The 14,824-nt window shown below is 60.0% G+C and overlaps 1 protein-coding gene across 1 annotated transcript; it reads right to left on the reverse strand.

Moving 5' to 3' along the window:
• Positions 1-374: 374 nt before the first annotated feature.
• Positions 375-14,621, reverse strand: PPP1R13L (protein phosphatase 1 regulatory subunit 13 like). The gene is made up of 13 exons (XM_032228222.1): positions 14,515-14,621; positions 8,833-8,948; positions 7,883-8,013; positions 6,878-7,400; positions 5,866-5,964; positions 5,385-5,479; positions 4,884-5,280; positions 3,884-4,398; positions 3,229-3,366; positions 2,663-2,796; positions 2,382-2,548; positions 1,968-2,167; positions 375-1,846 (listed from the first exon to the last, which is right to left on the reverse strand). Exons 2-13 carry the CDS (start codon positions 8,888-8,890, stop codon positions 1,808-1,810), a joined length of 2,496 nt encoding a protein of 831 aa, XP_032084113.1. The 5' UTR covers positions 8,891-8,948; positions 14,515-14,621; the 3' UTR covers positions 375-1,807.
• Positions 14,622-14,824: the final 203 nt, after the last annotated feature.

Below are 14,824 nucleotides of genomic sequence, written 5' to 3' on the forward strand. Positions count from 1 at the left end.
TGGGAGTCTGACAACCAATCAGAATTCAAGATCAAAGGCCAGAGAGGGCATAGAACCAGGGACTCGGCATCTCAGGCCTCCCTTCTCTTTTTCTCCAACATTGGAGCATGTGATCACCTTTTCTGTTCAGGGCTCAAGCCACGTGGTCCTGTCCAACAATAAACCATCTTTCCAAGCAGCCTCCATGTCTCCAGTGTCTTTTTCCCCACTTGGAGCCGAACCCAGAAGGACATTTCTTTAATCACTCTGAAGTCTTTACTCGGATCATCCAGTGGGTGGATGGCATTCCACTCCACAGCCAGATGTTTCCTCCTCGTGCAGAGGCGTTAGTACCCTCCCCTCCGCATTGAACACAGCCACCACATTTGTCCAGTTAGACCATTTTATTACGGAATGCTACATTTTCCAACTAGGGCTACCAACAATACCAGGAAGGGCCCACCTGGATCCCCAGAGACCCCCCTCCCTGGATCTGAAGCCCCAACTGAAGCAGCCTTCAGATGAGGAACCTGCAGGCCACGGACCCCCAACCTGCATGGAGCTATTCCTGAAAGGCCCCACCCACTTAAAAGGCACAAAGTCACACCCCAGAAGCCCTGGGACACACCCTGGCATTAAGGCACAGCGTGAAAGGAAGGGCCCCCTCGGCCGGACGAAGCTCCCAGAGTCCCCACACTGGCTTGGCAGAGGCAGGCACAGAAACCAAGCTTTGGCACGCAAGTTGCAGCTTCTGCCCAGGCGGGCAAAAAGAAGGCACTGAGCAGAGGGCAACATCCTCCCTCCCTCCCTCCCTCCCCCCCAGGTTAAGCAGCCGAGGGCCTTCCCTTCCGCCCTGGCAGAACATCAGCTGCAACCTCAGGGAATCCAGTCCACAACAGGGTTCAACTTTAGACAGGATTTGTAAAAATGGGGGGCTTCTCTGAGGGCGAAGAGTTGGCTGATCTGAATTCAGGGGACTCTGCACCGCATTCTTAACGTTGAATCAAGATGCCGCGGGGAGCAGATCCCAGCCGTGGCGTCGCTTGAGAGTTACGCAGAGAGGTGGCAACTTGGGATCCCTTAACTCGTTTCAAAATGACGGGGCGCTTGTCAGCCCTACATGCCTTGAGTGCGGCGAGAATTTCTGAGAAGGCACTGGAGCTGAGAATAGCCCATTGAAAACTAAGTGTAGACTTATGGAGCCCAAGACTTTGAGTTCAGCTCCTGGGGGCTGCGGCCTGCCCCCACCAGAGCCCCCCCCTTCTGCACTCTGTCCTTGCACAGAGGCAGCTCACTCTTTCTCCAGGTGCCCCAAAAGAAGACGCAGAAAGAGCCAGGGGGTGCCCCGTCTTTCGTCTTCCTGCACTGTTTTGGTGAGGGTAAAAAGAAAAGATGTTTAAAGTCCCACTGACTGAGTTGGGGGCAGCAGCACCGCTGGGACCCCAAGGATGAAGTCCGGGAGGCAGCACCCAAGGCAAACTCTGCTGGGGGCTCCAGAGGAAAGTCAGCAAAACTGGGGCAGAGGAGAACTGGAGCCCCCCAGTGCAGCCCAACTCCCGATGCACTGGGCCAATTTCCAAGCCTGCATTGGCTGCAGTGAAGGCACCAAGAGCTCTCCTCCAGGTTGGTGGGGTGGGGGATTCACATAGAGAAGCAAGAAAGGCGATGGGAGGAGGGGGGTAGCATGGAAGGGTTGAGTGCCACCCCTCCCCCTCCGTTTGCGCTCTCCTGAAAGCAGCGGGTGGCCAGCAGAAGCAGGGAAAGGGCCCCTTCCCTGCGTCTCTCCGCGTGCACCGACTCCTGCTCTCCCCCTCCGGCAGCCTTGCCGTTACGTCTTCTGTTGCTGGGGCCTCACTCTGGGGAACAGCTGGGGAAGGAAGGGGGCCGTGAGGAGCAAGAAAGGCTGCGGCTGAGCAGCCCCACATGGCTGGAAAGCAGGACACTCCCCCCCCCCCCGGCTGCTCTGCCCTCAGGTCCCCGAGACTCACCCCAAAGTAATTCTTGGGCACGTAGCCCTCCTGGCCGTAGAGAGAGGCCCACCACCAGTCCTGCTCCTCCTGGCCATCCCGGCGCAGCACAGTGACCATCTCGCCCTCGCGGAAGGAGAGCTCGTCGCCGAATTCAGCACTGTAGTCCCACAGGGCGTAGACCACCCCGTTATTCATCAGCCCCATGTTCTGCTCCACCTCTGTGGCAAGAGAGACCCCCCCCCAGGGCAAAGAGTGAGAAAGCAGCCGGCCCCCGGGCTTCTGTGGCCCAGAAACATCCGTGCCGCCAGCGGGTGCCACCTGAGGACTGAGGGAGCTGGGCAAGAGGGACCCGCTGGGTGCCACTGAGCAGACTCGAAGGGCTGCCCGGTCTTTCCTGCGTCCCTGGGTGCCCGGCCGGCCGGCCTCCCTCACCTGCCAGGTAGCTGAAGCACTCGTTGTAGCCTTCTCGATATGGGTCGCACTTCTCGATGGCCAGGCTCCCGTCGCTGAACGTGGTGGCAAAGATGGCGGCCCCGTGCTTCACCAGAGCCACGCAGATGGCCGTGTCGTTGCAAGAAGCTGCACAGTGCAGGGGGGTCCTGAAGGAAGGAGGCGGCTGGCTCAGGGGAGGCTCGCATCGTGTCCGGGCAACGGGCACCCAGGGCGCTCCCCTCCCCACAGGCAGGAAGCACCTTCCTGTCCCCAGGACTCACCAGCCGTGGCTGTCTGGGGAATTGACGTTGGCCCCGATGTTGATCAGGAAGTCCACAATGCTGTAGTTGGCCCCACAGATGGCATTGTGCAGGGCGGTGATGCCCTCGTCGTTCGGCTGGCTCGGGTCGTTCAGCTGTGGCAGGACAAGGCAGAGGCTGCATAAACTCAAGGGGCAGATTTACCCCGTCTGGCTGTAACTCCCACCCACCCCGTCATCCCCTGCAGAGCTCTTGGTGCTCCGAGCTTGGCGGATTGCTTGCAGTGCGGATGTGACCCACTCTGGTAAAGAAATGTCTGCAACGCCACCGCCAAGCTCAGAGAGCACCAAGGACCCCCCAGATTAGTCCAGCTGTGGAGCTTCAGTTCCACGAATCCCCTCCTATTCCAGCTCATCGCTCCGATTCTCACACTGGGGGAGTCGCGGTTTCTGAGTCCGTCCCGTCTCGCACAGCTGCCGTTTGCTTAAGGAGAGAACCACGAACCACACATCATACCCACCACCGCAGCCGTGCACCTTCAGTCAGGGGACGGTGCCCCGTCCGAGGGCTGCCAGGCGCCAGCTCACCTCCTTCACCGCCTCCTTGACCACCTCCAGCTCTCCTGTCAGGGCCGTGTCCAGCAGCAGCACCAGGGGGTTGAGCCGCGCTTTCTTGGTCGTCCGTTTCCGGGGGGAAGAGACCTTGCGCAGCGCCGAACGCTTCTCCTGCAGAGCAGCCCAAGGAGCGATTAGACCAACCCTCCTGTACACAGAAGCTCCCCTTCCCCGCTATCGGCCCCTGGGGGCCCCTTCCAAAGCCAGGAGGAGGAAGGAGCCATCAGGGGGCTCAAGTGGGCACCGTATGCCCCCTCCTCCTCAACCACGCGAGTTGCCCTCCTTCCAGGGGCTCCTGGGTCCTTTGAGGTGGGGGGGGGCCCTCAGAGCTGCACAGAATGGCCAAAGGGCAACCCAAGAGGGAGAATTTTGCTGAGCCCCTGAGGACCCCCAGAAGAGCCCGGCCAGGGCAGGTCGGGGTCCCCCAGTCCAGCCAGATGGTTTGGGGGCGGGGGGTTGACAAGCAGAAGGCGGAGCCATTCCCCCCTCGGCCTCCTCTCTATGGAGCCCCGGAGTCCCAAGCAAGGAGGAGCCTTTGGGGCGGCAAAGGCCCCTTTCTGCTGGAGGGGGGTGGGGGGCTCCCATCCTCAGGGAAGTGGGCAAAATGGCCACCAAACGCTCCACTTACCGGGCTGGGCATTGGAGAGAGAGTGGCCGGGCTCTCTGGTGCCGGCGGGGGGGTCATGGCAGGGCTGGCGGTTGGGGTGGCCGGGGCCCCCTTCTGCTCCGTGGCCTCAATGATGGGCGAGAGGTCCGGCTGGGAGGGGGGGTTCCCCACGGGCGCAGCCACCTCCTTGCGGGGCTGCTGGTGGAAGAGGCGGCTGATGATCTGCTGGTACTGTTTCTTGTGGGGGGGCAGCAGGGCCGGGCTGGGGTTCTGCTCCATGGAGCCCCGGCGCTTCAGGGGCCGAGGCATCTCCGCCAGCACCCGGGCCACTTCCTCGAACTCGGGCACCGTCTGGGCCTCGGGGGGCAGGACCGGCTGCAGCCGGGTGGGGCTGAGGGGCCGGGCCAGGTCCTCCATCTCGGCCGGCTCACTGCCCGGCAAGAGGCTCTCCAGCTCGGGCTCCGCTTCGCTCGGCGTCAGGAGGATGGGCACGATGCGCTCAGCTGGCATCGCCGTGGCTCTTGGGCTGGCACTGCCTGGAGGGAGGGAAGTGGGAAGGTGGCGCCTTCAGCAAAAGCATTCGTGTGTGCCTAGTCCTCGACTTATGACCAGAAAAAATTGTGTTGCTAACCAAGACAGTTGTTAAGTGAGTCACCCCTCATTTTACAACCTTTCTTGCCACAGTTGTTAAGCGAATCTGGCTTCCCCGTTGACTTTGCTTGACAGAAGGCTGCAAAAGGTGATCACGTAACCCCGGGACAATGCAACTGGCGCAAGTACATGCCAGTTGCCAAGCATTTGAATTTTGTTCATGTCACCATGGATTATGCAATGGTCATAAGTGTGAAACAACTGTCAGTGACACTGTAACTTTGAATGGTCAGTAAATGAACTGTTGTAGGTCGAGAACAACTTCTATTTACTACGGGGTTAACAGCTGCCTTGCAGTCACCCACGGGGGGCCTCCGGCTGTGGTGCCAGGGAGCCCTTCCCGTTGCCCGTTCCCTCCAGTGCCGCTCACCTTCGCTGCTGAGCTGCACCGGCCGGAAGGGCCCCTGTGCTGGGGCGAACGGCTGTTGCAGCAGCTTCTGTAGGGAGCGCAGGGCCAACGGAGACCCCACTGGCCCCGGGGGCAGCCCGAGTTTGCCGCCCGCTGCGCCGGACTCCCAGAAGGCATTCTGCAGCCGGAAGATCATGGAGAGGGGCAGCGGCTTGTGGCGCCTGGGGAGGATGCCGCCCTGTGGGGCAGGTGGGGGCATGGGAATGCGGGAGATGGGCTGCCAGTTGCGGGGCAAGGTGCCAGCCTGGTTGGCAGCCAGGGAGCGGCGGAAGGAGCTGTCAGGGCGCCTCTCGCCAGCCAGGGCCGAGACCTTGTAGTTCCTGGGCAAGGTGGCACTGTTCATCCCGTAATGCTCCTCCTGAAGGGGGAGGGAAGCCGAGAGAGAGGGTCATTTGCCACCCTCCGTCCCTCCTCCTCCTCCTCCCCCTCTCAGCCCAAGGGCCTCCGGGCAGGGACACTCACCTTGCCTGCCCAGCCCCCATCCAGGCTGGACTCCTTCCAGGGAGCCAGGGGCAGCCCAGCCGCGCTCTGGCGAAGGCTTGTGTGTGCATCCACACCTGGGGGGGGAGGAAGACCATCGTCAGGGGGACCGAGTCCCTGTCTGGCCCCTCCCTCTGCCGGGGGTCTCTCCTGTGCCCAGCGATTCTCCGACAGGCACCGACATGGGGAGGGGCTTCCGAGGGACCCTCAGTCAGCAGAAGCTCACAGCCGTCGCCTGCCAGCGGGATCCCTCCGGCACACAAGGCACCAACCCTTGCGGGATCTACCAGGGGGAATCCAGGTTCTTGCTCCAGGATCCTCTGGGAAAATCTGCCCGTGGCCAGAGGGGCATTGGAGAGCCTTCTGTTGGGGCAGCCGCCCTCCGGCATGTGCCCCCCCCCATGAGTGCCAGGTCTGCTCAGGGAATTCCAGCACCCCCCACCCACCCCCCGCGCAGACTCACGCTCGTAGCCCACAGGGTGCGGCGCCTTCTTTTCGTACGCCATGTCCAGATCCGTTTCGTTCCAGCTTTTCGGGGCCCTCCTGCGCATCGCCAGGTCGTCTGCGGAAAAGAAAGAGCCAGGGTGGCGTCAGAAGGGCTTCTCCAGGTGCCTCCATCCCTGACGAGGGGAAACACCTGTGGGAAGAGCCACGCCAGCCTCGGGGGCCACTCATGGCTAGACTGCAGCAGAACCCGGATTTTGGGGGACGCCTGAACAGCTTCTTGGAGAAAAAGGTGGCCTTTGCTCCTTTGCTCTGCTCGCCTCCTTTCCTTCTAGGGCAGCTTCAGCCCCCCCCCCCCCCAGCCCTCCAGACGTTGCAGGACTACAACCACCAGCACCTGCCAGGGGGTCCTTGCTGCTTAGAAGGGGGGGGCATGCACCCAGTCCAACTAGAGATCCCCAGGTGGGAAGGGCCCTTTTGCACAAACGCTCGACTTAAATTCTGCCATTTAAAAGCCAAACTTTTATCTTGTGAAACTCTCAAATTAAGAAAAGTGGGTGTGGGGGAGGGGGGCAGTTAAAAGGAGGATAAGGGAGACGGGGGTTGTTTGCTATGAAAACCCAGGAAGGGTCTGCACTCTACGGAGGAAATTCTGCAGGTTTTCACGCCCTTCGGACGTCTCCCCTCGTTTCCCTTCCGCTCTTCCATTCCTCTTTCAGCCGCACAAAGAGGGGAAGGGAAGATAGGAGCAACCCTGGCTCCCCTCCCCCCCCCAGAAACCTGGCCGAGCCAAGGTGGCCCCCAGCACCCCTCCAGTCCTGCCCAAACAGGCCTCGGCAGCCTCCTAGGAGCTGGAAACTTGATATCCGGAGCTCGGGTTCCTTGGGCGAGGACATTCCAGCCCCCCTCGGCTGACACACCCCGCTCCCTGCGCCCTGAATGCAGCCCATAATAAGCCTCTTGAGCAACACCTGGAGAGATCCAGGTGCTGTGCAGCTGCAGGGCAGCCTAAGGGTCTGGCAGGCACTTACCTTGGGCCCAGAAGGAGCCTGGTGCCGAAGGATACAGGCTGTGGCTCTCGTAGGGGGGCGGGAGAGGGGGGCGCGGAGAGGGTCCTCGCTCTGGGAAGAAGGCCTGGGACATGGCGCTTTCTCCGGGCAGCCGCGGAGAGCCGGCCCGGCCCCCCCACCCGCCGGTGGCAGCAAACGGACGGTAGTCAAACTGGCGCTCCGGAAGGCCGGCAGGTCGGAGGGAGCGAGGGGAGCCGCCGTGGGCCCCGGGGCCAGGCAGGCCCTCATAAGGGACGGCCATGACTTTGGGCCTGGAGGGGCTCCAGTCCACCTCTGACTGCAGGAAGAAGGAAGGCCGGGGGGAGGAGGGGCGCCCCAGGGTGGGCTTGGGGGCCAGAAGCTGGCTGGGCGAGGAGCTGTAGGGGGACAAGCTGGGCTCCGTGAGGTCCCAGGTGGGGCTCTTCCGCAGGTGCAGGGGGGAGGCAGCCCGGACGTCCATCGTCAGCAGGTCCGGGGAGGAGAGGGAGCTGTACCTGTCGGCCACCTGCCAAGCAAAGTGGGGGGAGAATCAGCCCTCCATGCCCCCTTCCAGGCAGAGGAAAGGCAGCCTTCAGGGGGGGGGCTTTGCCAAGGACTGCAGCCGTCTCCCTGGTGGCAGGGAGGGCCCCATCTCCCAGTCCCCGTCTTCCGACATGAAAGGACACGTCTGTTTATTCAAGGAGGAAAGGGAGGATTGGGAGACCCCCGGAGGGCTTCCGACTTCTCTGCCTGCGGAGAAGATCCAGGGAGCAGCCTGGCCACCCTCCAGAGGAAGGCTCAGCCCCTTCCCCAAAATTGCTTGGCACCGGAGGAGGCTGAGTGGAAGGACCAGTTTCCCATGAATAACACCCCCCGTTCGGCTCCCAGGACCTCCGAGCAATGCCCAGCTAACCTGGAAGTGCTTAATGGAGCCCCCTTGAACAGCCCGGCAGGCCCCGCCCTGCCCCACCCAAGCCCAGGTGGCCCTGCCCCCCTCCTCTGCCTCACCAGGGATGGCAGGACAGGCGGCCCGGGATGGTCCGTCCAGAGTGACTCCAGCTGCTTGGAGAGCTCGTCCACTTTGGCCGCGGCCGTGTCCAGCTCCAGCTGCTTGAGGTCCATGTGCTTGCAAGCCAGAGCTGTGGGGAAGAGCAGCAGGTGAGGAGGGGCAGGGCTCCCCCCTCCCACCCGGAGACCTTTAGGAGCAACCTCGACACCCATTATCCTTGGCCAGGATAGGATGATGGGAATCAAAGTCCAAGGCAAGGAACGGGAGCTCCCACGAGGAGCCCCTTTTCTGCCTCTGGGAATGAAGACGGAGAGCCCGGCTTTCTCTGGCTCCTTCTTGCATTGCAGCCAAAACTGGCCCTGGAAAGGATTCCTGCAGCTCAGGGGTCTCCAAGCTGAAGACCCTTTAGGCCTTGAGGAGTTCAACTCCCAGAATTCCCCAGCTAGCAGGATGGCAGGGGCCAAGGAAATGGGGGGGGAGTGAAACGGCTCCCCTTGGCCTTTCTCAAGAAGGGGAGTCTGCTCGAGGAAAGAAGAAAGTAGAGAAGGGAGGGAGGGGGAGAAAGGAAGAGAGGAGAGGAAGGGAAGGGAAGGAAGATAGAGAGGAGGAGAGGAAGATGGAAGGGAGAAGGAGAGAAAGAGAGAAGGAGAGAGGGTAGGAAGGGGAAGAGGAAGAGAGGAGGAGGGGAGAGGTAAGGGAAGAAGGAAGGGAAAGGAGGTTGACAAAGGCTGATCATGGATGGTTTAGGGAATCTGCTGCTGTCAAAACTGAGCTTGGGGAGGCCTCCAACACGGAGCTCAAACTCGGCTTTCTTGGAAGAACAAAGGGGGAGGGAGGGAGGGAGGGAGGGGTCCAAGCAGAGCTGCCCAGTGTGGCCCCTTCCAAAGCTCTCTCTCTCTCTCTCTCGCTGAGCCCATGCCTGCCCCCCTCCTGCCTCCCCTCAACTCACATTGGAAGGTGAGATCCAGGAGCTCCTGGGCGCTGCTGGTGAGGTCTTGGCTGGCCATGGCGAGCAACCTGGGTTTCCCCACTGGCAGCTACCAGCGCTCTGAGGGTCTCGGCGACCTGGGAAGAGGAAGCATCTCTGTAAATGGCACCCAGCAACTCCCCCTGCTGCCCTGCCCCAGGGTGGCACTTCCATGCCTACTGCTGGCACCCGTGCCCTGCCCAGGACAGCTCTGCAGCTGCCAAGGAATCAGCCCTCCCCGTCTCCTGCTAGCAAGTTGGCACCGGAGCAGCTTTTCCAGGGAGGGGCCAAGAACCAAGCAGAGCTCTTGATCCTGGCAGGACCTGGAAGGGCTGCACCATCACAGAGCCCAGCGTCAGAGGGTGGGTGGGGCCGAAAGCGGAGAAGCCCCAGGATTCCCCCCCAGTGTGGCCTCTTCCGGGCCAGGCCAGCTGGGAAGTAAACAGCTCCCCAAAACAAGCCTCTTGCTGGCTTGCAGGATCGTTCTGGGGCCTTAGCTTCAGGCTTGCACAGGGTTCTAGTCCTCATGAAGGGGCCAAAGTCATGTCAAGCAAAGAGGTAGGAGATTGGATGGACTCCCTTGCTCCTTCGCTCAGTGGTCAAAGCAGCCTTTTTAGAGCCAGCTTTGGAAAAAACGACACCAGGAATCCAATTAAGCAAGGAGAAAAATGCGTCTGACTTCCCTTCCTCCATCCAGGGAGCCCAGCAGAGGCCCTTTCACCACCCACTGCCCTCTAGGCCTGCTTGACCCACAGCTGGAGACTTCCATGGGGGGGGGGGGTAATTTATCCTCAGCCCTGCGTCCTCCCAGCCCCGAGCCTGCAAGGACGTCCTGTTCCTAGAAAAGGTGGTTTCCATCCTTCCTCAATGCCTCTGCATGCCCAAGAAGACCGAATCCCTCTTGCAAGGGAGTTCACCTCCTGCCAGCCTTAAGCCAGCTTCCCACGACTTTCTTTCCCAGCTTCCAGTTCCAGCTCAGGGAAAGAGCACAGCAGGACGGCATCCTCCCCTCCCCTCCCCCCCCTCTCCAGGCTCACGAGGGGCTTCGGTCTCCTTAACTCTGCCCCAAAGACCCCTGTAAACTTCCGTAGAGAGAGCCCCTTTTCAGGAAATGCCTGAAGAAGGAAGCCGCTTCCTTCTAGCCAGAAATATCCTGGGTTGGGCTGCCAATAAACCACGTTAAAGTGCTCCTGGAAGCTCCCTTCAGCTGCTTGGAGTTGCCTGGGCTGAGATCAGCTGTTTAGGCATTGGATGGGAGGCCACCCAGGATCCCAAGTCTCCCGGCAAGGCTGGGAAGCGAAACCAGACACAGGGAAGCAAACCAACCCCGCATTGTTAAGGAAATAACACAGGTTGTAAGTCACCAGGCATGACTTCACCCCACGGAATTCCTGCCCATTTCACAACGGGCCAGTTTCACAAGCGAAATGACCAGGTAAGAGCATTCAAGGCCAGGCCACTCACTGGTCAAGCTGCCAATTACCCCCTTGGAAACGAGAGCAAAGACTAAAAATATTTACCCTCATTTACATGCAGGATGCAATCCGCCCTTGCGAGGAACAGAGGGTGCCCTTCTGTCACCCTGCCAACCCAGACATGCCAGCCTCAACCCAGCCCTGCGGGGCAGGCGCCAACCCTTTGCCCGTGCCAAAAATACACTCCCTCCAAAGTGTCCCCAACAAGGATGAAGGGCACGAGGCCCCCGTGTGCCCTCTGCCTCGGCATCACCAAGCAAGAAGGCAAAAGCTCTCTGCTCATGCTCAGAGGCACTCCTCCCTCATTCTGAAGGGGGGGGCTGAGGCTGGGACCCCCAAAACATTGAGTTCAGATCACTTTAAGGTGCCATATTCAGCTGTAAGCCAGAAGATTCTTTCCCACTTTTTACTCTCAACAATCGAAGACAAAGCAAGGAATTTCTAAGCCAGGAGTGTCTGGGTCAATTTTTAAGACTTGTGGACTTCATTCCCCCCAAATTCCTTAGCCAGCTTTCCTGCCTGGGAATTCTGGGAGCTGGAAGTCCGCAGGTCTTAAAGTTGGCCTGCTCAAAGTTTTAAATAAAGGGCTGCAATGTAAATCAGACACACACACACACACACCAGTGCATTTTAAACAGCCAGTGGCTCAACAGGCATTTTTCCAGCCCTGCCATGGGCTACGAGAATAATCTTGGGGAGAAGACGGCCAAGGAAAGATGAAGAGAAATCGGGATCCAAAGGAGGGAGAGGATTCAGAAGGGAGCCCCTCCCCATATTCTCTGGGAAGCAGAGGCGGGGAGGAGGGAAGGCTCCCAGGCTTGCAAAGGCTGACGTCAGATGTTTGAGCTAGTCCAGGCAGGAAACCAAAACGGTGGCGATTAACTCTACCTTTATTGTAAGACTCTTGCAAGTCTGGAGTCCTTGCCCTGCGGAAGAGTAAACAAGAAGGAGTTTCTGAGCATGAGCAGAGTTTGTGGAACCAATAAGGAGCAGCTCTCTCAGCATCTGCAGCCACTTCAGCCTAGCGGTTAGGGCACCAGGCCAGGAAGCGGAAGGCCATGAGTTCAAGTCCTGCCTTAGACATGAAAGCCAGACGGGTGACTTTGGGCCAGTTACGCTCTCTCAGCCTAACCCACCTTTCAGGGTTGTTGTTGTGGGGAAGGGAGGAGGAGGAGGAGGAGGAGGAGGAAGGTCCCCTGGCTATGTTTGCTGCCTTGAATTATTTTTAAAACTCATAAAGGAAGGATGCAGATCAAAACCAAAACCCCTGAGCCTTTGATTCAAACGCCATGGATCCCTGGCAGAGCCCCACAGCAGGGTGGGGCCACGGGACCCTCCTCCCAGTCCACATCCATTGGGCCGATGATGGGAGTTGGAGTCCAGCACATCTGGATGGCACTAGGCTGGGGAAGGCCAGTCTACGCACTTCTGCCTCCTCTTCCTCAGAAGGGTGCAGAAAAGGCGGTGAGCAGGAAGCCCCACGCAGGAAATCCTCAACTTACGGCCCAGAATTTCTGCTGCTAAGCAAGACAGTTGTTAAATGGGCTTTGCCCCACTTTATAACCTTTCCTACCACAGTTGGTAAGTGAATAACTGCCATTAAGTGAGTCCCATGGCTAAGTGACTCTCCATTGACTTTGCTTGTCAGAAGGTCGCAAAAGTGGATCACTGATCCCCAGACACGGCAGCCGTCGTAAATACATGCCAGTTGTCAAGTGATCTTAAAGGATCTTAAGTTGCTCCAGCCTGGAAGCTAAAATGAGTTCCTCTCAATCCCGACTTCTCAAACTGAGCAAGGAGAAAAATGACTTTTCCTCCCATGCCACATGTTGCCTCTGCATCTGTACAGGATGGTTGCGGGGCCCATCCCAGTTTTTCCCAACCAGGCCCAGCACAACTGGTTAGACTGGGTGTTTCTCAACATCCGTCACTTTAAGACAGATGGACTCCAACTCCCAGAATTCCCTGGCCTGCCGACTGAGGAATTCTGGGAGTTGAAGCCCCCCCCCCCAATCTTAAAGTGGCTGAGGTGGAGTTAGCTTAAAATCCCCCACCAGCCCAAACAGGCTCCAGTTGTGAGGAAACGGCAGCACATCTGGAAGGCAACAGTTTCACAAAACAACCCAGTTTACTCCGAGTGGGAAGCATTGTGTAACATTGTCACGGCAACTTCTCATTTATCCTATTTTGCAAGGAAGCCGAAAGCCACCTATTAAGCCACCCAACCACATTTTTCCCTAATCCATTATTGACATGATTAATACAATAACTTCTTTTCTTTTTGCTCCCGGACCAAGAAGCAGCACAAGAACGTCGGTTCAAACTCCCCTGCACTTAGGAGCCACCATAGAGAGTGGTTAGACTTAAATCCATTTTTCAAATGTTAAATGGATCTTTGGCAATTTCCAAAGTTCGTCTTAAAAGTCTCAGATGGAGACTTTATTTATTCCCAAGGGGCAAACAGTTCTGCTCCTTCAGGGCTGCCCCTAATGGTTTGAAGCAGAATCTGGATTCCTCTCTTAGCTGGTCAGCATTAATCACCCTGTAAGCCACTGATGACACGTCTATTAGGAGGCAAAAAGCCATAAATAAATAGCCACATCTCTGCACTTGGTGCTGGTTTTTTCCACATTATAATTGCACGGGAAGAGAGCAAAACCCAAAAGATTAACAGGCTTCATTTCATTCTATCTGGGCAGCTCTTTGGCTCAATGGCTGGCACAGAAGGTTGTTGCAGGAGCCCAACAGTGCCAGGATGTGCAGCCTTCCAGAGGTTGCAGCCCCAACACCCGGGACCAATGGGATCCTGGGATCCTTGGATCTGCAGTTCAGGAATATCCAGAGAGCTACGGGTCACATACACCTGATCTCAGGCGGTTCTGGCTGAAAGAGCAAAAGGCGACCACTGGCGCTTGAGAGATTTTGGGAGACCAAAAGCGGACTGGCCCAGGGCATCAGCAGGGGCCCTCGGGGCCTGGCTCAGGGGCTTTTCCCCAATAGCACTCTGGCTGCTCCAGAGGCCAACTAGCAGCTGGCCCAGAAGGTGCCCGGAGTGCCAATGGTCTCAGCCGATGCAGGAAGCAGCCAGGCACCTTGTGTGGCCGTGAGCCTGAGGGGAGGAACCTGCTCCACCCCAAAGACTTCCCACCCAGGGACAGGCAGGCAGACAAACAGCCGTGGCAAAGAGCCTGGAATAGCTGCAGGCTGACGTGTTGATGGTTGGGCTGAAAAGGTCGCCTGATAAAGCAGGGCAGGTTTAGCAGAAGTGCATTCTCTCTCGCTGGCTCACTCATCCCCTTTCAAGCTGTTCCCCCCCCCCACAGACACACACACCCCAAAGGCTCCCAGAGAGCTGGAGAGGCTGAGCCAGCTGTGGAAGGGCCATCCAGCAGCAGCCCCTGGCCAGGAGAGCAGTGGAGCCTCCCTGAACAGGAGCAGCGTATCTCTGGATACTGGGGATCAGGAAGAAGGGGAAGGTGGCCTTTGAGTGGGTGTCCTGCTAGAATCAGCGGCAGAGATGGAGGCAGCTGCTCCAGGCAAGGGCCTGCGGGGCATCCAGCTCCCTAGAGATGGGGGGGGAGGCCCTCCCTGCCCTCCCGCCTGGCTCCTTCCAGGAGGAGATGCCCGTGGGGTCTGCAGGGGGAGGCAGACAAGGGCCACCGCGGGCGCTGCCGGCTGAGGCTGACATTCTGGCCCGCAGCGCAAGGCCTCCAGACCCCTCCCCTGCTCTGGCTCCCACACCGGCCTCCGCTGGGAAGGATCGCAGCTCCCATAATGCTCCGCCAGGGAGGGGCTGGCACTGCCCTCGGGCTTCTCTGGAGGGTGGGGGGGGCTCTTCGAGGGGCCGCAATCCTGGCTTCCCCGGAAAGGCCACGAACCCCCGACCCCCCCCCGGGGAAGACCCAGCTGCGCGAGGGGAGGGGCGCCCACGCGGACCTGCTCAGGGGCTTCGCTCGCCGCTTCTGCCGCCGGGAAGGGAGCGGAGCCGAGCCCAGCTCTTCGCTCGCACCGGAGGGCAGGCGGGCGGGCGCCGACCCCGAACGCCGCCCTCACAGCCAGCTCCCCTCGCCGGAGCGTGGCTGCTCCCCGGGCAGCCGCTCGGCCTCCGCGGGCTCCTCGGCGAAGCCCCTCGCGCCCCCAGCCGGGACCCAGGACCTCCCCGCCCCTCCTCCGCCTGCCCGGCACCCACCTGCGGGGAGCTGAGCTGCGGCCGCGCCTGCCGGGACCCTCCGCTCCGCCGCTGCTCTGCCTCCGCTAGACTTGCCGCCGCCGCCGAGCCCCGCCCCGCCCGCAGGTAGCCGCGCTGCCCCCTGGGAGCTGCAGTCCGCGCCGCCTCCGCGCCAGAGCCCGCCCCCCAGCCAGGTGAGCCGGCGCCTGGTGCGGGCGGCGCTGGGAAGCTGCTCCGCCAGCGCCGTCGCGGCTTCCGCCTGGGCGATCGGTCGGGGACCGCCGTGGCCTCGGAAGGGACCCGAAGCGGAGCCGGCTCGGAAGGGGCGCGC

The sequence above is a fragment of the Thamnophis elegans genome, chromosome 12 (assembly GCF_009769535.1).
Source record: "Thamnophis elegans isolate rThaEle1 chromosome 12, rThaEle1.pri, whole genome shotgun sequence".
Lineage (NCBI taxonomy): Eukaryota > Metazoa > Chordata > Lepidosauria > Squamata > Colubridae > Thamnophis > Thamnophis elegans.

Excerpts from the sequence above, each read along its gene's own strand:
- PPP1R13L (XM_032228222.1), bottom strand. The coding sequence starts at position 8,890 with ATGGCCAGCCAAGACCTCACCAGCAGCGCCCAGGAGCTCCTGGATCTC. Across the intron at positions 5,965-6,877 it reads AGGCTCCTTCTGGGCCCAAG|ACGACCTGGCGATGCGCAGG; the intron begins GTAAGTGCCTGC and ends TCTTTTCCGCAG. Across the intron at positions 3,367-3,883 it reads TCTCTCCAATGCCCAGCCCG|GAGAAGCGTTCGGCGCTGCG; the intron begins GTAAGTGGAGCG and ends GCTGCTCTGCAG.